The sequence below is a fragment of the Giraffa tippelskirchi genome, chromosome 3 (genome assembly GCF_054371585.1).
Source record: "Giraffa tippelskirchi isolate mGirTip1 chromosome 3, T2T-mGirTip1v1.2.pri, whole genome shotgun sequence".
Taxonomy (NCBI): Eukaryota; Metazoa; Chordata; class Mammalia; order Artiodactyla; family Giraffidae; genus Giraffa; species Giraffa tippelskirchi.
In genome coordinates, this window is record NC_137277.1 from 39163984 (window position 1) to 39186668 (window position 22685).

The 22685-nt window shown below is 46.5% G+C and overlaps 1 protein-coding gene across 20 annotated transcripts in view; it reads right to left on the reverse strand.

The window, feature by feature from the left end:
* RAP1GAP2 (RAP1 GTPase activating protein 2) overlaps window positions 1-22685 on the reverse strand; it is a 260021-nt gene that overhangs the window by 48378 nt on the left and 188958 nt on the right. For 13 of the 20 annotated variants that reach the window (XR_014079510.1, XM_081579975.1, XM_081579974.1 and 10 more), the window contains 5 exons: window positions 14332-14367; window positions 8967-9011; window positions 8217-8249; window positions 7595-7807; window positions 6284-6387 (listed from right to left, as the gene is read on the reverse strand). Coding sequence is in view for 17 of the 20 variants with exons in the window: in XM_081579975.1 (XP_081436101.1) it covers window positions 6284-6387; window positions 7595-7807; window positions 8217-8249; window positions 8967-9011; window positions 14332-14367 (431 nt within the window). In the remaining 3 variants the exon portion in view is untranslated. Of the gene's footprint in view, window positions 1-6283; window positions 6388-7594; window positions 7827-8216; window positions 8250-8966; window positions 9012-14316; window positions 14368-22685 lie in introns of all 20 variants that reach the window. The other 7 variants (XR_014079509.1, XM_081579971.1, XM_081579970.1 and 4 more) reach the window with 2 other exon arrangements.

Here is a 22685-nt window from a genome sequence, read left to right on the forward strand (position 1 = left end):
AGAGAGTGAAGAAGAACTAAAGAGCCTCTTGATGAAAGTGAAAGAGGAGAGTGAAAAAGTTGGCTTAAAGCTCAACATTCAGAAAACTAAGATCTTGGCATCTGGTCCCATCACTTCATGGGAAATAGATGGGGAAACAGTGGAAACAGTGTCATACTTTTTTGGGGGGGGCTCCAAAATCACTGCTGATGGTGATTGCAGCCATGAAATTAAAAGATGCTTACTCCTTGGAAGGAAGGTTATGGCCAACCTAGATAGCATATTGAAAAGCAGAGACATTACTCTGCCAAGAAATGTTCATCTAGTCAAGGCTATGGTTTTTCCAGTAGTCACATATGGATGTGAGAGTTGGACAGTGAAGAAAGCTGAGCGCCGAAGAATTGATGCTTTTGAACTGTGGTGTTGGAGAAGACTCTTGAGAGTCCCTTGGACTGCAAGAAGATCCAACCAGTCCATCCTAAAGGAGATCAGTCCTGGCTGTTCGTTGGAAGGACTGATGTTGAAGCTGGAACTCCAATACTTTGGCCACCTCATGCGAAGAGTTGACTCATTGGAAAAGACCCTAATGCTGGGAAGGATTGGGGGCAGGAGGAGAAGGGGACAACAGAGGATGAGATGGCTGGATGGCATCACCAACTCGATGGACATGGGTTAGGGTGGACTCTGGGAGTTGGTGACGGACAGGAAGGCCTGGTGGGCTGTGATTCATGGGGTCGCAGAGTTGGACACGACTGAGCAACTGATGCAAAGAGCTGACTCACTGGAAAAGACCCTGATGCTGGGAAAGATTGAAGGCAAAAGGAGAAGCGGGAGGCAGAGGATGAAATAGTTAGATAGCATCACCAACTCTGTAGGTAGTAGAGGATAGGGAGCCTGGCATGCTGCAGTCCATGGGGTCGCAAAGAGTGAGAGACAACTTAACAACTGAACAACAACATTCTTTTTCTAACATCCTGACCTGCATGCTTACACACTGAATCTTTCTTCTTTTTTACGAATGCTTTTAAAACTATACATCTCTCCCTAAGTACCACTTTAGCTGCATCCCACATACTATAGGTGGTATTTTCACTGTCACTTAGTTCTAAATAGTTTGTCAGTTCTTTTGTGATTTCCCCTTCAGTACATGAGTTATTTAAAAGAGTTTTCTTTGTTTTTTTTTTTTTACCATTTCAAATGTATGAGTTTTATCTTTCAGTATTTTAATTGCTGACTTCTAATTTAATTTTTGTATATTCTGGGAACATAACTTATTACATTAGTTAGAAAGTCACTAAGCTGTGTCCAACTCTTTGCAACCTCATGGTTTATATAGTCTATGGAATTCTCCAGGCCGTAATACTAGAGTGGGTAGCCTTTCCCTTCTCCAGGGGATATTCCCAATCCAGGGATCGAACCCAGGTCTCCCACATCGCAGGCAGATTCTCTACCAGCTGAGCCACAAGGGAAGCCCCTATATATGATATTTATTATTTGAAATTTGCTACCTTGATTCATGGACTTTTTTTTCATGTCCATGTGAGCTTGAAAAGAATGTATCTTTTTTTCTTTTGTTGAGTTCAGGAATGTACGTTAGAAGATCAAATTTGTTAACTGTGTTGTTCAAATCTATATCCTCACAATTTTTGTGTCTGCTTGGTCCATCAGTATCTAAGAGGCATTCCTGAAATCTCCCACTGTAGCTGAGGATTTGTCTACTCACATTCCTATCAGCATTTGCCTCTTTAAACTTAAGACTATGTTACTAAGTACAAGTTCATGACTGTTAGACTTTCCAGGTAGACTGTTCTTTTGATCATCATGTAGGCTGAGGCCTCTGAGGGGTCCAGTAAAGAGCATCTTTCCTGGCCCAAGTTATGAACAAATTCAGAGAGAAAAAAAGAAATTAAAAGTAAGGCAGCTGAGGACTTCGCTGGTGGTTCAGTGGTTAAGACCCCGCACTCCCATTGCAGAGGGCTTGGGTTCGATCCTTGGCTAGAGAACTAAGATCCCAAATGCCACACAGCACGGCCAAAAAAAAAAAAAAGTAAGGCAGTTGGGAATGAAAATAACTCCTTTGTTACTGACAAAGGTGAAGAGGAAGCACAGAAGCTTAGAGTGAAGGTGAAATGGATGTTTAAACTAAACACCAGTCACAGACAGTGCGGGGCAGGGACAAAGCTCCTCTCCTGCTCAGGTGAGACTACAATACAGGGAGCAGAGGGAGTGCCCCACGGGCAGATAGCTCCAAGAGGGAAAGGAAAAAGGACACAGCTACGTACATCAAGTTCTTACTGCAAATCTACCTACCAAGAGGGTGGAGAGACCCTAGAGTGCTACACAGAAGTGTTCCCTTCACAAAGCAAGAAAATCAGGAGCAGGGAAGGATTCCCAAGTTACAAGAGTGCTCCTTCTATCTCTACTGATGCATTTTCCTTGAAATTTTATTTTTTTTCCAACAGTACTGTTGCTACGCCAGATTTCTTACCTAGTATTTTTCCAGAATATCTTTTTCTATTTCTTCATTTTAAATCTTTCCATGTCATTTTTCTTTAGACATGACTCTTATAAGTAGAATACAGCTGCATTTTAGTTCAATCCGATAGCCCGATATTTTCATAGACTATTTGTACTTGTGCTTACTAATATACTTGGAATTGTTTTTATCACTTTGTGTTTTTAATAACCCTGTGTTTTTTTCTTTTTTCTCCTTCCCTGCCTTCAGTTTGGTAAATTTTTAAAGTTCTTTTTACCCCTCTGATCGTTTAAGAGTTATATATTGTATTTCTATAACTTCCAATACACCTATTTATATTTTTCCAACAAACTCTAAACTTACTTGCTATCTCTCTCCTGAGGAAGGAAGGAGACACAAGAGCTACTGAACTCTTTCCTTCCCACTGTCTTTCCTATATTTGTTTATAAATTTAATTCAAGAATTTTTTCTTTAAAAAAATTACTTTTTTCCAGTCAGTAATTAAATTTATCAACATAGTTTATCTATTTCTTCTTACTTTTTAGTTACATCTTTTCTTTTGGTTTTTCTTTTCTTCTAGCTGAAGTACATCCTTTAGTGATTCTTTCAGTTAGATTCTGTGAATAATGTACTCCCTTCATTTTTTTAAATGTCTGAACAGCTTTCTTCCACCATTTTAAAGCTACCGTCCCACTGTCCCATGGCTGATAAGAAACTTGCTCTCAGCCTGGTTGTCATTCATAGATAATCTATTTCTAGGTAGCTTTAAAAATTCCTATTTATCTTTGAAGTTCTAAATGAAATCTATCTTTACAAGTTTCAAATAACTACCTGCAAACCATCTAGATCTAGAAACTTCTGGAGAAAGAATTCTTTGAGAACTTTTCAACTTATTCCATTACTGTTATTGATCTGGTCAGGTTTTTCACCTCGTGTTAAATTTAGTCACGTATGCCCTCTTAGGAAAGCATCTGCTTCAAATGAAATTTCCCATATAATAGCATGGGTTGAACACAATGGGCTTCTCTGGTGGCTCAGTGGTTAAGAATCTGCCTCCCAATGCAGGAGATGCAAGGGATGTGGGTTTGATCCCCAGGTCTTAACCACTGGACCGCCAGGGACGTCCCTAATCTTTTGTCTTTAAAACAGTTTATTTTTTCTAGAAGTTTGCTGAAAATACAAAGTTAATGGATATCGAAATTTAACTTGGCTTGCTATAATAAATCCTTTCCAAAGCTTGGATATTTTCCTGCCCTCTAAACGCTAAGTTCTGCTTTTTTAGATGCAGGATCTTTTCTTTCACCAAACTATTTGGGTTTGGGTTTTTTTTTTTCCCTCTCCTTCTTTTTATATCCAAACTTAAGAAAGGTGGAGCTTCCCAGGTGTCGCAGAATGCTGGAGACACGAGAGACGCGGGTTCAATCCCTCGGTCGGGGAGATACCCTGGAGTAGAAAATGGCAACCCACTCCAGTATTCTTGCCTGGAAAATTCCATGGACACAGGACTCTAGTGGGCAGTCCATGGGGTTACAAACGAGTTGGACATGACTTAGCGACTGAACACACACACATTGAAAAAGGTGACATCTACTCGGTCTTGTTACTTATCTCCAAATTGTAAGGAGATTCTCCTGGGCAACTCTCACAGCACACACAGATGTTGTTAGAATCCTCAGATTTTAGCTGAAGAGCTGGTTGCTTTAAGACATCAATTAAATAATCCAGAAGCCAACAGGGAATGAGGAAGAAGCTGGGATAGGAGTCACTGCCAGCAGGGGAATTTCATCTCTGCATAATTTCTTCGTTGTGCCTGGTGAAGTTACTAAGCCGTGGGGCCAATTTTTTTTACATCTGGCTTTCAGTACACCATGTGATTACCCAACTTCCTAGCTGGTGAATGGCTTCTCTCTGCCACCCCGCTCACTGGATTTCTACTGGGAGAGCCACATTTGAGCTTAACTCCCCAGGGCATATTTTTAAAAAAAGAATCCTATGCATTTCTTTTTTAGTATTTATTTATTTGGCTGTGCCTAGTCTTAGTTGTAGCACGAGGGATCTTCGATCTTCCTTGTCGTACGCGAGATTTTTTTAGTTGCAGCATGCGAAATCTTCATTGCAGCATGTGGGATCTAGTTCCCTGACCAGGGATGAAACCCGGGCCCCCTGCACTGGGAGGGTGGAATCTTAGCCACTGGATCACCAGGGAAATCACTCCCCTAGGCATTGATCTCAAACGCTGTTGACCCGAAACAACAAAAGCGGTTCCACATGGAAAGACCCCTGAATGTTCCAGGGCTCACCCTTACCTCTAAACAGCACAGAATTATCTCCAACATGCAGGAAACCTGGGTTCGATCCCTGGGTTGGGAAGATCCCCTGGAGAAGGGAAAGGCTACCCACTCCTTTTCTGGCCTGGAGAATTCCATGGACAGTATAGTCCCTGAGATGGCAAAGTCAGACACGACTGAGCAATTTTCACTTCATCTATTCCCTCATTACACTTCTTTCTAAAGAAGAGGCACTGAGGTCAGTTCTCAATGTCACCCCATAGATTACCAAAGAATAAAAAAATCATCAAAATGTGCTGTGTGCCAAGCATCTTTCTCTCTCTTTTAGTCCAGGTGTGGCATTTCAGACAGGATATGGTATCAGAAAAAGAGGGTTAGATCCTGTGTTCAATTATCTTCTTACTCAGAAATGCTACCCCATCTGGGTCTGATTTTTATTAAGAAAGGAAGTAATTTTCTTCCCAGAGGTTCACCAACTTGAAATCTTATTAGGATATGGGGATCCAGGTATTACTCTCTCAGAATATTGGTGCTAGCGTTTTAATGGACTCTTCCTTGCCTTGCAAACACCATTCTAGCCAGGTGAACCTCAGCAAAGAAAATTGGTTCCTTTCTTAAGAAAGAGCAATTCAAAATTGGATGAGTGCTAACAACTTCCTTGTACCAGCTCCCCCCTCCTCCTAGCAAGGCTGGGTGTCACTCTCCATCCCATTTTTATCTCAAAACTTGGGCAGAGAAAAAATGCTATTGCTCTTTTCCAAATACCATCAAGGACTTCCAATTAGATTCACAAATATGGACTGGGAGCTTGACAGGTTCACAGCACACTGCTAAGCACCATTGCTGATTTTCCCCACTTCTCCACCAGCCCAACGGGGACAGATATTTAAGATTGACTCTCTGTGTTCCCACAGCATCCTGTGCAAATCAATAAAATAATTCTTGTGCCATACATTAAAATCCTCTGTGTTTCTCACCACTAGGCCTGCAGAGAACATGGACCATCCCGCTGTCATTATTGCAAAAGATGTTCTAAAAATCACATAAGTCCAACAGAAACCAATTCCAGTTCCTGCCCTTGAGAAGGTCATAATCCGGAGAGAGGTCCCCGGCCTGGCTGTGAATCAGTGCTCCGGTTGTTACCACCATTCCTTTTTGGGGAACCCAGGGTACACACAGATGCTTTGGGACCTATTTTCCCTGACTGGATGCACACTGGAGGCAGTGTTCTGGCAAACCTTCTCCCAGGACAGGCTGGAGCTGTATCTCAGGAGGATGAACCATCTTCCTCAGAGTCCCAGTCCCCACAAGAGAAGCAGGTGGGGATACGGTCTAGGTGACCTTGAGACCAGACACCACACTGACTCCTGCAGTCAGCCAGCTGGCACAAACACGTGGTCTCCCCGCCTGGCAACTCAACACATTGCCCCAAGACTCCAGCCAGGTTTGTTTCCCCAGCACACCCAGACCAGACTGGTGAGACCGGTATTTCTGGGTACCAGCCACTAGAGGCGTGGCCTCAACAGCACCGAAGCCCCACCTGAGAATGATCCGAAGGTACTCAACACCCTCGGCCTCCTCACACTTGACGGACAGGAGCAAGTTTCCCAGACTGCTGCCGGTACAGTAGAAGTTTAGATGATCCTAGAGACAGAAATCAGGTATTAGCGGGGATGAGGGAGACCCTCCAGACATGTTCTCCCAAATCACCTCCTTCACCAGGAGTCAGAAGCCCCACAGCAACGAGGAGGAGACAAAAGCTAATGTTGTGGTTGCTGCTGGTGATGGTAGGGGGAGGCGTAGATGAGGGGGAGGAGGAGAAGGGTCACAGTAACAGGTTCCAACTGCCCAGAGTCCCATGACCTGCTGGGCACTGGGCTAAAAGCCCAATATCCCTTCACTCCTTTAATCCTGACTTTTAACTTTATGCAGAAGAAAACATCATCGTACCCATTTCACAGATGGGTAAACCACGTTCAGAGTCGTTAACTATCCAAGGTCACACCACTAATAAGTGAAAGATCCAGGGTTCCACATCTGTCTTGAGCAAAGCACAAGTTCTTCACTACAAGATACCTAGTCCGCTGCCTCGCTCCCAGGGGCAACCCTCCCCAGTTCAAACTATTTGCAGGAATAAAGCTGGGAGGGTGGAGCAAGTTGGTCCTCTAGACAGTGGGTCTCTCCCTGGCTCAGGGAGCCCACTCTGGACCAGCCATCTCAGGGTGGGGCCCTGGAATCTGCATTTTAACACATTCCCCAGGAGGTGCTGACACACAGCTCCTAAGACTGCAAAGCTGCCTTAGGCTGGAGATTTCCAGAATCTGCCCTCGGGACTTCCGGAACCTGGCAAGTCTAGTGGGCAGAATATATTTAAAGAAATGTAAAGTCGTCACTTTTAAGCCATCAGAGGCTCACAGCACATCATCTGGTACAAGTACCCAGGGGGACCTGCTGGAATGAGGACACAGGAGACTTGTACTATTTTGATGGAAACAGACTTCCAAAGTGTGAGAACATTTTTTTTTTTCCTTCCACTCTCCTTCACCTCCAAACACTACCCATTCCATCACCTTCTAAAATATGTGTTGGGGGTGTTCCCCACCTGGACCCATCACACATGAGCCTTCCTGGCTCTGCAGACATTCCATCTGCCCCACCCTCACCCCCACCCCCGCCCAGGGGCAGAGCCAGTCAAGACACTGGCAGGCAGCAAGGATAGGAGCAGGACTTGGAAGAGGAGAGACAGAGAGGAAGGGGGCCTGGAGAGGAACGCCAAGCTCCTGCCCCCACCCCCTGCCCACTGCCCCCACCTCTAGCAGCTATTTCCCTGCCCTGGGTCCCTGGGCCTTACCTTCCCCAGGAAGTGCCTGCGGTAGGCCTTGGCTTCACCCTTGCACTCGAGCTTGTAGCCAAACGTGCTAGGACTGAGGCTGTCCTCCTCCTCATCCTCACAGATGCTGCTGCCTAGGGAGGTCGGCGTGCTCACGTTCTCGGGGTCCTCGATCCAGTAGCCCCCAAACTGGGGCAGGACGATCAGGGGGTACGGGCCTCCCTTCTCCACGACCTGAAGGCAGAGGGAGGGTCTGGCACTGCTGCCTGTCCTGGGTCTACAGAAGGAGGGGAGGGGTGCCAGTGGGGTGTCCCTCAACCTCCCAACCACTCCAAGGAGGGGATCCCATCTTTGAGGCCAAAAGCAGTAACATGAACCCCTCCTCTAAGCCCTGCAACACCTCCAGTTTCACCAACCCTGGAGCAACAGAGGTGCAAAGCTTTGGCAGGTACCTCCAGTTTAAACATGGAAAAGCTGAGGTCACAAAGGGAATAATGGGAAAAGACCTCAGGCCCTCAAGTTCCAGGGCCGGCGTTCTCTCTACGTGGGGCCAGGCAGGGACCATCAACATCATCACCATCAGCTCCCCCAGCTACGCCCCAGAGACAGGACCCAGAGCTGAAGGCAGCCAGGGGGCTCCTACCTCGTCGATGCTGGGGTACGGAATGTAGTCATCCTGCAAGACAAACCAGACAATGTCACCATCCATCCCCGAAACACCCAGCAGGTTTGATCACTGTTTCCATTCCCCTCTCCCAGATGGGGGAGGTCATGGGCTGGGGGCCTGGCGGACTGCCGCAGGGCCTTGGGAGGATCAGCGGGCAGAACACCGGACAGAAAAACAGCCTGGAGGCAGCTCTGGAACCTGGCTTGAGTTCTTCCCCAGAGTGACAGAACCTGAGTGCAGACCCTGCCAGCTGAAGACGCAGTATGCAAAGCACTGAGGCCCACGCTTCTGGTGACCCAGTTGCTCACCCTAGGAGGCTATGACAGGAAGGTAACCTCTGGTCCCATCCAGCCCCCTCCAGGTAAGAGGGCTGACCTCCAAGTGATGAGCTGCACCCCTGGGCCTGGGCAATGGAAGTTGAAGCTGAGAGTTGATGCCTCTGGAACCTGGAGCACAGAGCCTGACACCCCTACACATGGCATGTGGTCCATTCACAGGAGTGGGTGCGGAGAAGCCAGGCTGAGCCTCAAGCCTTTTCTCCACCCCAGTCCACCCAGAAGCTGCCTCAGAGGCATCAAGCCAGGGCCCCCCTTGCTGCCCACTGTGCCCCAGTCAACATGGTGTGGTCACTTAAGTGGCTCATGGTGAAAATCTGAGATAGACAGCGTAAGATAGCAGAACCCAGCAAGCCTGCTGTGTCCCCTGCCTGTCACCCGCCCAGCCCACCTTGTTCTTCTGGGGTCCCGGCTTCTGCTCTTCAAGCTTGATCCCCTGCAGAAACAAGGAAAAGAGGATCCATGGAAAAGCAAAGGTCACAGAAGACGAGCCAAACAGAGGAGTCTATCAGAAGCAGCTGCCTTAGCTGGTGGTTAGTGACAACAGCAGCAGCAGCTGGCGTGTGCTGGGCCCTTACACACTCAGGCCTCACAGCAGCCTCCAGCAAGGCAGCAGGTTAAGAGCATAGGCTCAAGCCAGATACAGGGGTTCAAATCGCAACACTGCCACTTATGACCGGATGACCTTGGATAAGTCACAAAACTCTCTGTAGCTCAGTGTTCCTATCTATAAAATGGGAACGAAAATGGCACCTACTCTTGTGATGAAAATTAAATGTTGAGAACGTGTTGAACCCTTGGAAGAGTGGTCATTATATGGTAAAAGCTATAGGTAAACAGCTTTTTCATCTCGGTGCTTTTTTTTTTTTTACTGCGCTAGGTCTTCGTTGCTTTGCATGAACTTTCTCTCTAGTTGCAGCAAGCAGGGGTTAGTTGACAGCGGAATGTTGCAGTCTTCGTTGCAGAGTATGGGCTTTAGGTGCATGGGCTTCAGTAGTTGCAGCACTTGGGTTCAGTAGTCGTGGCTCATGGGCTTAGCTACCCCATGGCACGTGGGATCTTCCCGGACCAGGGATCAAACTCATGTCCCCCGCATTGCAAGGTGGGTTCTTATCCACTGTACCACCAGGCAAGACCTATTTTAGCACTTAAACATCTCCACCAGGATCTCTCAAAGCCAACAGGTTAGGGGTGAGGGATGGGAATCTGCATCTTGGGGTGTCGGCACCCGCAGGCTGGACCTCATGCCACACCAGCTCCACCCCTCCCTGGTGGGAGGGCCCACGGCTGACAGGCAGGTGGCCTGGTCCTCACTCTGCTGTTGTCTTACTGTCAGTGACCCTTGACAAAGTTGAGCCTCTTGCAGCTTCCACAGCTTTAACTGCGAAATGAGGATTCTAACACCCACCCATCCATCTCACAGAGGTGTCACCACAAGGGTCAGGCACCTTCACTGGGCCTGGATTAAAGGGCATCATCTGCAGGTGTCTGGAAGATGCTCTTCTGGGGAACAGGGCCCGGTCCAGTGGTGCCACATTCTGACTTAAGTGGGTTTTGAGGGAGTGGGGTACATGGTGTTCCCAAGACTGTTTGAATAAATTCCGACAAGGGTGTGAGATGTTGGGACACACTGGGACACGCAGGTCCCTCTGGAGAGAAGAGTGTCCTGCAGCAGCCCCTGCCCAATCATAATAATACAGAGCAGGAACTTGACCTTGCACAGCGCTCCCTCCTTCAGTCTCCTCTGAAAACCCTCAGCACCTATTTATCAACATGGAAACGGGAGCCCTGGGAGAAGGTTCCTGGAGCTAGTGGGTGTCAGCACCTGGATGTGAAGCTGGGCCGTGTGTCCACAGTGCACAGTCCTGTCCCGCAGCCCTCAGAGCTCAGGACTCCTGCTCGCTCACTCCCTGGGTGGATTTAGACTTGGGCTTCTCCGGACTTGGCGGGACTGAGTCACCAGCAGTGTTGCCCAGGAGGGCGTGGGGAGGGTCCCTTCTGCTCGACAGGGCGTCCTTTCCCCACATGGGGAGAAAACCACCTGAGTGGATAGAAGTCCCTGACCAGGGAAGCAAACTGGGAGGATGAAGACTGGGGTGATGTCAGGAGTTGGTCTGTTTGTCCTTCATTAGTCATCCCTGCCTGGAAACAGACCCGGGCAGGTGAGCAAACCTCCTCCCGTGCCCTCCCCCATGACAGAGCCACCGCCCAGCACTGGGCCCTCTCCATGTGTCATCCTTTGCTATTGTTCAGTCGCTAAGTCGTATCCGACTCCTTGCGACCCCATGGACTGCAGCACACCAGGCTTCCCTGTCCTTCACCATCTCCCGGAGCTTGCTCAAACTCATGTCCATTGAGTCGATGATGCCATCCAACCATCTCATCTTCTGTCGCCCCCTTCTCCTCCTGCCTTCAATCTTTCCCAGCATCAGGGTCTTTTCCAATGAATCGGCTCTTCACATCAGGTGGCCAAAGTATTGGAACTTCAGCTTCAGCATCAATCCTTCCAATGAATATTCAGGGTTGATTTCCTTTAGGATTGATTGGTTTGATCTCCTTGCTATAGGTGTCATGATTATGGCCCCCTCCCTCATCCCTGGCCATGTGGACACTGAGGTTCAGAGAGGTAGAGTGACTTGATCAAGGATGCTCAGCTAGAGAGTGTCAGAGTTAGAACTTGAACCCAGGACTGAAGGGATCCAAAGCTTGTGCACTTCTGTTGGATCAAGGGATTGCGCTCTTCTTCAAATCCCTAGACTCTTGGTCAGGGAGGTCAGGAGTCCTGGATCTTAGTCTCAGCTCTTCACAACTCTCAGAGTGCCCTGGATGCTACGATGCTCGAGGCTCTGTCTCCATACCCGCAGCATGAAAGAGGGCGCCCACACTCAAGGACAGACTCCAGCCACACTTCACACCAGCCACTTCCCCACGTGACTTTCAGACACACAGAAGAGCTGGAAGCTGTGGCCCCTCGGAGGCTGGGGCCCAGTGGGTACCTGGCAGAGGCGCAAGCATTGGGAAGTCTGGTCTCAGCCCCAGGTAGTCTCAATTGAGATGAAATTGACCAACCACCCACGGGGGTCAGCCACTTGCCATGGAGACAGAAAGGAAGCATAAAAACGAGACCCCTGGGAATTCTCTGGTAGTCCGGTGGTTAAGACTCTGTAGTTTCACTGCAGAGGGCACGGTTGCATCTCTGGTCAGAGAACTAAGATCCTGCAAGCCACGTAGCATGGCCAGAAAAAATAAAACAGACACCCTGCCCTTGACAGGCTCCCAATCTAGCTGAGAAGACAACTCAGCAGCCTTGAAATAAGAGAATGATGAGGTCAGTTGAGTGGGGCTGGATTCTGTGCTCAGAGAAGCCCTTTGTGGGGAGGCCTTCTAGGGGAAGGGAAGTGGGTAAAGGGTGAAGAGCGAGTGGATTGCAGGAGCAACCAGAGAGAAGGCAGGGTGAGCTGCAAATTCCCTGCCAGCTTGGTAGAGTGCAGAGCAGGACTCCATGGACTGAGGTAGAAATCTCAACTTTACTTAATAATATGCTGCCTCCCACCACTCACTGTCAAGGCCAGGACCCTCCCTGTTTCCAAAACTTGACTGTAAGTTCCCTAAATACATATAAATTAGCTTGTAGTCCATACACTGCTGGGCACAGAAGGAGATTTTAATAACTTGCTTGGATAATAACACAACCACTAATAATAGTTTTCCCTTAAACCATCCCTACCTCTCCCCACCCTTAGGGTGACCTAGCTTTCCCATGAGGACCATGCTTGATTGCTTGCTGGTGGCAGTCACCCTCTCAGCAGCTCCACCTGCATCTCAGGCTGACTGTGGGCACTTCATTTGCCTCCCTTTTAGAGCTTCCAAACCATCACTACAGAATCCTCCTTTCTGGAGCCTGGAGTGTCTACTTAGCCACCACAACATAGTGGCTAAGCCTTCTGGCTCCAAAGCTACAATAATAACTTATCGGCCCTCAAGTGCTTTATTTAATAGCTCTGTGCCTCAGTTTTCTCATCTGTGAAATGGGGATAACAATATACCTTCTTCCTGTGGGCCTTCTCAGGAAGAAATGAGGTGACACCTATCAATCTCTGAGCCCAGAGAAGTGCCTAAAATATGGAGGCTATCATCAGTATCTTCTTCCCATTTGTAACTGTTATTTCTCATTTCATCCTGACAACCATGTAAGTGGGTATTCGTATTCTTATTTATAGAAGCTGTGATATTGTGATTTATGAGAAATATTAATATATATTTGGTACAGCAGCCAGGTCCCAGGGGCTCCCACTGGCCAAATCTAAGACAACTTGAGCATTAAAATAAACAAAGATTTTATTATATAGGCTATAAACTATAGTATAATAAGAATCCATGAGTCCATACCAATGAGTGAATGGATGAATGGATGAATGGATAGATGGACAAATGAACAAATGAATGGAGAAAAGGGAAAGCTCTTTCTGATTGTACAAAGCCAACTATAAATGTAGGAAAAACCTAAAATCTTTGGCATTTCCTAGGTGCTAAGAGCAATGGAGCATCTCTTTTTTACAGCATTTGAACCTGTCCTTCATTCCTGAAACAGCTCCAGAGCCAGAAAGGTGAAAGGGGTGTCTTGTTATTCATAAGCTTATGTTAATGAGGTAACTTCTGGGAAGCCCCTAAGGATGGGAGCTTGTTGCTAGGGGAACCAACCCTGATTAGAGGGTTGGAACTTTCACCCCACCCCCAACCTCCAGAGATGGAAGAGAGGCTGGAGATTCAATCAATCACCAATGGCCAATGATTTAATCAATCATGCCTGTGTAAAGAAGCCTCCACAAAAACCCACAAGGACAGGGCTTGGGGGATTTCCCAGCTGGTGAACACACACTGTGCCTGAAGAAGGCATGGGAGTTTGCATCCCTTCCCACATACCTTGCCCCTGGCCATTCTTCCATCTGGCTGTTCCTTAGTTATCTCTTTTTATAATAAGCTGTTAACCTAGTAAGTCAGTGGGTTTCCTGAGTTCTGTGAGTCGCTCTAGTGAATTAATGGAACCAAGGAGCGATCATGGGAACCTCTGATTTATAGCCGGTGAGTCAAAACACAGGTGATAATCTGGACTTGGGATTGGGGTTGAAGTTGGAGGAGGGTGGTCTTATGGGACTGAGCCCTTCACCTGTGAGATCTCCAGGGAGACAGTGTCAGAACTGGGTGAAAGTGTAGGGCACCCAGCTGGTGTTGCAGAATTGTTTAGTGTGGGAAAATGGCCACGCGTTTGGCATCAGAGTGAGGCAAGAATAGTGCTGTGAGTAGACAGAAAACAGGAACAAGAGGCTCAGAAAAGGGTAGGAACTAGTGCTAGCGAGTGTTAGAAGCAGGATTTGAACTCAGGTCTGTCTCCTACTTGGCTGCTCTGCCTCCCAGACGTGAGATGACTCCTCTAAGAAGGGGCTTTCTTTCCGACCCATTCCAGGAACGACGGACCCTCTCAAACCCTCCCCACATCCGTCTGCCCAGCTGGCAGGTTCTGTTTATCTTCTCTCCATCTTTCAGGCAGGAGCCATTCCAGAATCCTGTGTGCCGTTCACGTAGAAATGGCCTCAGGTGGCCCAGGCCATCAGAACTGTGAGTGCTCTCTTCTCTGCCCTCCCTCCAAGGACCCGAGTTTTGCCCGTGGGTTTCTCCTGGTGTTGTGTCCTGAGGTCACTGACGCCCTGTCCCACCCGAGACTTGCCCCACCCTACCCCCACATTGAGGATGCTTACCTGCATTTTCTCCAGCATCTCGAAGAACTCCGCTGACTGAAAGACACAAACAGGGCAGAGAGACAAAGACAGGGTGTCAGCCAGGAGGTAGAGAGAAAAAGTCTCCCTGCTGACTGTCTGGAAGTACAACCCGGGCTTCCCCAGGGACGAAATTCATTTGGATCAAGAGAGAAGATAATTTGATTTCGCCTTTGCAGGGCTAGAAGAGCCAGAACGCCCCATACAACAAGAGGGGGAACAAAGCACGCCCAGGCTGGCACATGGCCCTGGAGAGAACAGTTACTCAGTCTCTGTCAAGAGGGAGGGGCCCCTGGGAAAAGCCAAGGTCTCCCCAAGCTTGGAGATTCATCCTCCAGCAGCATTCGTGTTTCAGATGCTTTCAACCCAATAGTGGGGCCAAGATGTCCCACACAAATAGATTTCCAAGTTTTGTGGCAACACACAGCCCCTTCTGTCTCCTCATAAAAGTCTTACTTAGAATTCCAGCATACAAAACCAGTTAAAGCATGCTGCCCTGGCCAAGACAGCTGTGGAAGCTTGAGCCCCTGGTGGGCTGCCTCTGCCTGTCCCTGTCCGCTGTCCCCAAGGGACATTTTGGGAACCCAAGAACTTGAGAGCAAAGCCTGAAAACTGCAGCCTCCAGGAGCCTGGATGGGTTATTTTTAAAATCATAAACTATGTAAGTCCAAAATTTTAACCTACTTTGGTGCCAACTTTGTAAACTCCAGATAAGACCAAAAAGAGAAAAAGAAGGTGGAATGGAAGGGTGAGGGGCTGAAAGTTGTACCCTAACAAAATACAGGCAGAGGTTCCACCAGAAGTGTCCCCTCTTCCCATTCTGTGAAAAGAGCTCTACTTTCTTCCAGGCATTGGCAAGCCCTGAGTTAATCAGTGCACAGAACAGACAGTCCCCAGATAAATAGGGGACAAAAGAAAGTAGTGAAAAGGAAACATGTCCTTGTCGCCTCTCCACATAGAGGTAGGGCATCCATCCTGCCTTCCTCTGCAGGCACCCACAGGCCAGAACTGCCCGATGCCCCCATCACCCTCCACATTCTCAGAAGAGAACCACCATGGAAAGGACCCTTGCAGAGTCACGGGCAGAAACCTGGCCCTGCTGCAGACTCCAAGTGACCTCTCCCAAGCTAAAACTGGCCCATCAGAGGCGAAGAGTCTCCAACCTCTGCGAAGTTCAGGTTCCAGGGTCTGGAAACCCCACGTGTGAATGTTCAGGGCTGAGGACAAGCTTAGGGCACCCACATCAAGCACCTTTGACCAGAAGCAGCCATCAAACATCCAGCTCTCAAATCTATCCTTCCCATTTGCTCTATGGATTCTTACCAACTCCAATCTACAGGACACCAAGAATAATAAACATAAAGAACTTACAGAGGGACTTCCCTGGTGGTCAAGGGGTTAAGAATCCGCCTCCCAATGCAGGCTATGCAGGTTGGATCCCTAGCTGGTGAACTAAGATCCCACATGCTGCAAAGCAACTAAGCCCATGCACCACAATTAGCTGAGCCTGCACACCACAACTACAGAGAAGCCCTCAAGCCACGACAGAAGACCTGCATGCACACCTAAGACCTGACACAGCCAAATAAATAGATATTTTTTTAAAAAAAAGAACTTATACAAATTAGTAAGGATAGAAAGATGAGAAGAAAGGGGATAAGAAGATAGAAACCATCAACATTTTAAATACACAGACCTCTAACCCAACCATTCTTCTTCTAGAACATATCCTATAAATACACTGACACATGAACTCAAAGATAGACACAATAAAATGGTCACTGCAGCATTGTTTGTAACAGCAAAAAAAAAAAAGTGGAAACAACTTAAATATCGATCTACAGGAAACTGATCAGAATAAGCTACATAGAATAAGATATAAATACTATGGGAAGCCATATGTCAATAATTTAGATAATTTAGATGAAATGGGGACCTCCATGGTGGCTCAAACAGTAAAGAATCTGCCTGCAATGCGGGGGACCCAAGTTCAATCTCTGGAGAAGGGAATGGCAACCCATTTCAGTATTCTTGCCTGGAGAATTCATGGACAGAGGAGCCTGGTGGGCTACAGTTCATGGGGTCACAAAGAGTGGGACACAACTAAGCGACTAATACATACACAGATGAAATGGACAATCCCCTGCAATCACAGACAACCAAAACTGACTCAGGAAGAAACAGAAGATCTAAAAAGACCTATAATAAATAATAGAGGTTGGATTAGTAGTCAAAAAACTACCCACAAAGGAAAGCCCAGGTCCAGATGGCTTTAGTTGTAAATTCTACCCCTTAAAGAAGAAGTAATACTAATTCCTCCCAAATTCTTCCAGGAATAGAAGAGGGAACACTTCCCAACTTATTTCATGAGGCTAGTACTATGCTGACACCAAAATTAACATCACAAGAAAAGAAAACTACAGACCAATACAGCTTATGAAAATAAATGCAAAAATTCTCAACAAAATTCTAGCAAACTGAATCCAGCAACATAAAAAGAACTACCATTTCAGTAATTCCACTTCTAGGTATATATCCCCAAGAGAAGTGAAAACATACGTCCACTCAAAAACTTGTACACACATGTTCACAGCAGCAGTATTTGTAATACACCCCAAAGTGGAAACAATCCAAATGCCCATCAACTTTTGAATAAACAGATTACAGTATATCCATACACTAGAACAGCATTCAACTGTTAAAAAAAAGAATGAAGTATAGGCACATGCTACAACACGGATAAACCTTGAAAACACTATGCTAAGTGAATGGACACAGACATAAAAGGCTGCATATTATGTGATTCCATTAATATAAAATGCCCAGAATAGGCAAATCTATAGAGAGAGAAATAAGTTTGTGGTTGTTTAGGGCTCAGAGAAATGGGGGATTTGGAAGCTAAAGGATATAAGGTTTCTATTTGAGCTGATGAAAAATGTTCTAAAATTGATTGTGGTAATGGTTACACAATTCTGTAAATATACTAAAAATCATTAAACTGTACACTTTAAATGGGTGGCTTTATGGTAAGCTGTTCAAAAAAACTGCTCAATTATTTGGAAAGAAATCTGAGGACTTCCCTGGTAGGTCCAGTGGTTAAGAATTCCCTTTCCAATACAGGAGACTCAGGTTTGATTCCTGGTTGGGGAACTAAGATCCTGCATGCCTCAGGGCAACTAAGCCTGCACACCACAACTACAGAGCCCATGCCTCAACTAAAGAGAAGCCTGCCTGCCACAGCGAAAGATCTTGAATGCTGCAACTAAGATCGGATGCAGCCAAAACAAATATGTTTTGAAAAGAAAGCAGTAGATCCATATTGCTGACATAAGATGCTCTCCAAGATCTATTAAATATAGGGGGCAGGGGTGCAATTCAGAACATCACAGAGAATGTGACCCCATTTTAGTAAAAACAAAACCTAAAATTATGTATAGGTATGTATATAAATGAACAGAAAATAATACAGAAGAATATACCTCACACTGTCAAAAAGTTATTATAACAAGAAGAGGGAGAGAGTAGGGAAGGGAGTTCTACTTTATATATGGGATGCTTCACAAGCATGTAGACCTATATTACTTGCATAGTTCAATTCCAAAGAAATAAGTTTTGTAAAGGAAACAAAAATATGCAAAGGACTCAATTTGCTCCAGGAGAAATATAAAATGACCAATGAAACATGCTCAGCCTCCCTAGTTATTAAAGTAATTAAGATAATAAGAAGATAACATCTTTCACCTATCAGATTGGACAAGATTAAAAAGAAAATTCAGTGCTGGCAAGGACTATAGATAAGTGTGTGCCTGGTACTTTCTGAAGGGCAATTTGGTACAATGTGTCCAAAGCCTGAAAAATGTTCAGGTATTTTGGTCCATAAAACTACCGTAAGGAATTTACGCTAAAGCAATATTTGGGCAACTACACAAAAATATGTATACAAGGATATTTGTAGAAACACTGTTTATGGGTTAAAAAAAAGTGGAAATAGTTGAAGTACACATCAATAAGGGAAAAATAAATAATACACGGAAGTATGCCCATACAATAAAATAACTCTAAAAGGAGATCTGTGTTGGTTACGCTGGTATGAAACCTCATGTCATGTGAGAAAAGTAAGGATCAGAACAATATGGCCCCTTTTTAATTATTACTTTCATATTTATTTTTGGCTGGGGCTTCATTGCTGAGTGCAGGCTTTCTCTACTTGCAGCGAGTGGGGCCTATTCTCTAGTTGCGGCGCTTGGGCTTCTCACCACAGTGGATTCTCTGGTTAAGGAGCACAGGCTCTAAGGCACACAGGCTCAGTAGTTGCAGCTCATGGGCTCTCGAGTGTGGACTCAGCAATTGTGGCACATGGGCTTAATTGCTCCGAGGTACATGGAATCTTCCTAGACCAAGGATTGAACCCGTGTCCCCTGCTTTAGCAGGCAGATTCTTAACCACTGGACCACTCAGGGAAGTCCTGATCCTTTTTTTTTCCAACATATATATCTTCATGTGGATGTACACATCACTCATCCAGAGAAAAATATCTTGAAGAATATTTGCCAAGTTGAGTTATAGGCTAAGGATAATTTTTTTCCTTTTTGCTTTTCAGTATTTTTTCAATTTTCTATAACAATTATAAATTATTTCTGTAATTAATCAACTGCAAAGACGTCAACACATAATCAGAGGCTCTAGCATGCCTCTCTTCACTTCCCCTAATTCCTGCTACATTATCCCCCGTCCGGCACTTTCATAAGACAGCACTCCCAGGAACACACGTTTTACAGCCTTTTGTGCCCACAGAAAGCCCCTGAATTCAGGCCAATTAATTTCCAGGTCTAATCATGACCCTGTGCATTATAGATAAAGAAACTCTCTTAAGTCACCTCCATATCCAACTTACCCATTGGTATCTATATAATCTGGCAACCAAAAAAAACCTTAGGTGTGTTCTTACACGATGCTCTTGTGCTAGTTAATCAATTAACCCCACATGATTAAGCACTGGTCACTGGAAGTACTGGGGAAGGAACCCCTCCCAGGGGCTCAGTGGTAAAGAACCTGCCTGCCATGCAAGAGACTCCGGTTCAATCTCTGGGTCGGGAAGATCCCCTGGAGGAGGAAATGGCAACCCACTCCAGTATTCTTGCCTGGGAAATCCCACGGACAGAGGAGCCTGGCGGTCTACACTTCATGGGGTCTCAAAAGAGTCAGACATGACTTTGTAACTACACAACACAACAGATCTTAATTATGAGACAAAACTACGCAGGGTGATGCTGTAGGTGATCAGTGGTTCAGAGCAGGCAGGCAGCACTCCTTGCTGGGAGGTAAGGATATTAGTTCACTACTGCTATGTAACAAATTACTCCCAAAACTTAGTGACTCACAACAATGTCCATGGGTCAGGAATTCAAACTGCTTCATTGGGCAGTTCTGGCTCAAGATTTCTCAGGCAGTTGCATTCAAGATGTCAGAAGAGGCTGAAGGCTTGATTGTGGCCAGGGGATCTGCTTCTAAGATGGTTTAGTCACAAAGCTGTTAGCAGGAGGGCCCAGTTCCCATCACACAGACCTCTCCTTTGGCTGCTTGAGTGTCCTTACAACATGGCGGCTGACCCTCCCCCACCCCAACCCACCCAGAGCAAGACAGCCAAGAGAGAAACCACAAAAGAAGCTATAGTACCTTTACACCTATTCCTTATTCTAGTCCTTATTTTTATCTTATTTTATCCTTATTCTTTATCCTATTCCTTATTCTTTATGGTTTTAATATTTATTTTTTTATCTGGATGCTTTGGGTCTTAGTTGCAGCGTGCAGGAACTTCCTTGCAGCATGTGGGATCTTTTGTTGCAGCACTTAGACTTCACTCTAGTAGTGGTGCACAGGCTCCAGAGCACACAGGCTCAGAAGCTGCAGCCTGTGGGCTTAGTTGCCCTGTGGCAGGAGGATCTTAGTTTCCTCATCAGGGATTGAACCCATGTCCCCTGCATTGAAAGGCAGATTCTTAGCCAATGAACCACCAGGGAAGTCCCTGTCCTATTCTTTAGAAGCAAGTGTCCATGACCAGCCTGCACTCGAAGGGATAGGAATGAGGTTCCACATCTACAGGAGAGAAGTGTCAAGAATTTGAGGTCATGTTTTAAAACGACCACATCAAGGAAGGCTTCTTGTAAGGCTTCTGGTTGTAAATGCAACCAGACCTTAAAAGATAAACAGGAATCACTTGATAGAGAAGGAGTGTGTGTTAGTCGCTAAGTCATGTCCGACTCTTTGCGACCCCATGGACTGTAGCCCACCAGGCTCCTCTTGTCCATGGGGATTCTCCAGGCAAGAATACTGGAGTGGGTTGCCATTTCCTTCTCTGGGGGGGATCTTTCCAACCCAGGGATTGAACCCGGATCTCTTGCATTGCAGGTGGACGCTTTACCATCTGAGCTACTAGGGAAACCCAATAGCGAGGGTGGGGAGGGCGTTACAGGCAGTGCTAACAGTGAGGGCAAAGGTGAAGGAGCACGGTGTGTGCTCAATGAACGGTGAGTGGATCAACTCGGCTGCCCGAGGCCTCTGGGTCAACATCCTGAAGTTCAGACTGAAAAGGAGGGTGCAGGTCTGAGAGACTCTGAATGCCAGGAATTTGGGCTTAATCTGGAAGGTCCTGGAAAGCTACTGAGGTTTGAGTGTGGTAGAAAGACTGTCCTCCCTCAATATCTGTGGGGACTGGTTCCAGCATCCCTGGGGATACTGAAATCCAAGGATGCTCCGGTCCCTTATAGAAAATGGCACAGGGACTTCCCTGGTGGTCCAGTGGTTAGGAGTTTGCCTTCCAATGCAAAAGACACAGGTTTGATCCCTGGTCCGGGAAGATTCCACATGCCCCGGGGCAATTAAGCCTGTATACCACAACTACTGAGCCCGTACCCCCCACAGCCCATGCTCCAAAAAGATAAAAGAAGCCAATGCAATGAGAAGCCCGTGCACCACAACTGGACAGTAGCCCCTGCTCACCACAACTAGAGAAAATCCACAAAACACTGAAGACCCAGCGCAGCCAAAACTAAATAAATGAATAAAAAAAATTTTTTTAGGAAAAGAAAATGGCGGAGCATAGCTGCCCCCTTTTCCCACAGGTTCCACCAGCTGGGGATCAAAATCAAAATCTTCGGTTGAATCTGTGGATGCAGAACCCATGGATACAGAGGGTCAACTCAACAGGAGGCGGTAGAATCCAGTGGTCAAATCCAGGTCTGGAGAGTGGCCGACATCCTACTGACTGGTTTGTGTGGCACAAGGCATGTGATTCAATCTCTCTGACTTCCTTCACCTGAAGGCAGAATCAGCCCCTGCCTTTCAGGGCTCACGTGAAGATGAAGTAAGAATATGAACAAGAAGTACCAGAGCCTGGTCCATGGCTTTTGTTGTTGTTCAGTTGCTAAGTTGTGTCTAATTCTTTATGACCCCATGGACTGCAGCACACCAGGCTCTCCTGTCCTTCACTATCTCCTGGAGTTTGCTCACATTCATGTTCATTGAGTTGGTGATGCTATCTAACCATCTCATACTCTGCCACCTGTTTCTCCTCCTGCCTTCAATCTTTCCCAGATCAGGGTCTTTTCCAATGAATGGGCTCTTCGCATCAGGTGGCGATAGTGTTGGAGCTTCAGCTTCAGCACCAGTCATTCCAATGAATATTCAGGGTTGATTTCCTTCAGGATGGACTGGTTTAATCTCCTTGGTGTCCAAGGGACTCTCAAGAGTCTTCTCCAACACCACAGTTCGAAAGCACCAATTCTTCGGTGCTAAACCTTCTTTACGGTCCAACTCTCACATCTGTACATGATTACTGGAAAAACAGCAACTTCTATAAGGAACTCTGAGAAACTTCACCCTGGAAATAAACTGTGTCCTGCTGGGAGATGATCTAGTACCTTTAAGTAGTTAGCTTTTCCTTTTATTTTTATGAAAATTTTTATTTATTTAATTTTTGGCCTCGCTGTGCAGCATGCCAGATCTTAGTTCCCAACCAAGGATCAAACCCGTGCCCTTTGCAGTGGAAGCAAGGAGTCTTAACCACTGGAACACCAGAGAAGTCCCAGCTTCTCCTGATTAAGCTTTTCTTGACTTCGTCCATCTTCCCAGAGGCAGTGTGTTTTGATTACTGTTAAAAATGGGTCTACTTCCTGAAGGAAGATGCTCCATGGCCTCAGAGCTGGCACAGGTGGTGAGATGAAAGGGCTGACTCAGCCTCAGCCCTGAGTAATGCACTGGGTGGACAACTGCGGCGTGGACAGTGTCCAGGAGCAGAAATCAGCCAGTGGCAACTCGGCCTGGGCTGACCTGGCCCC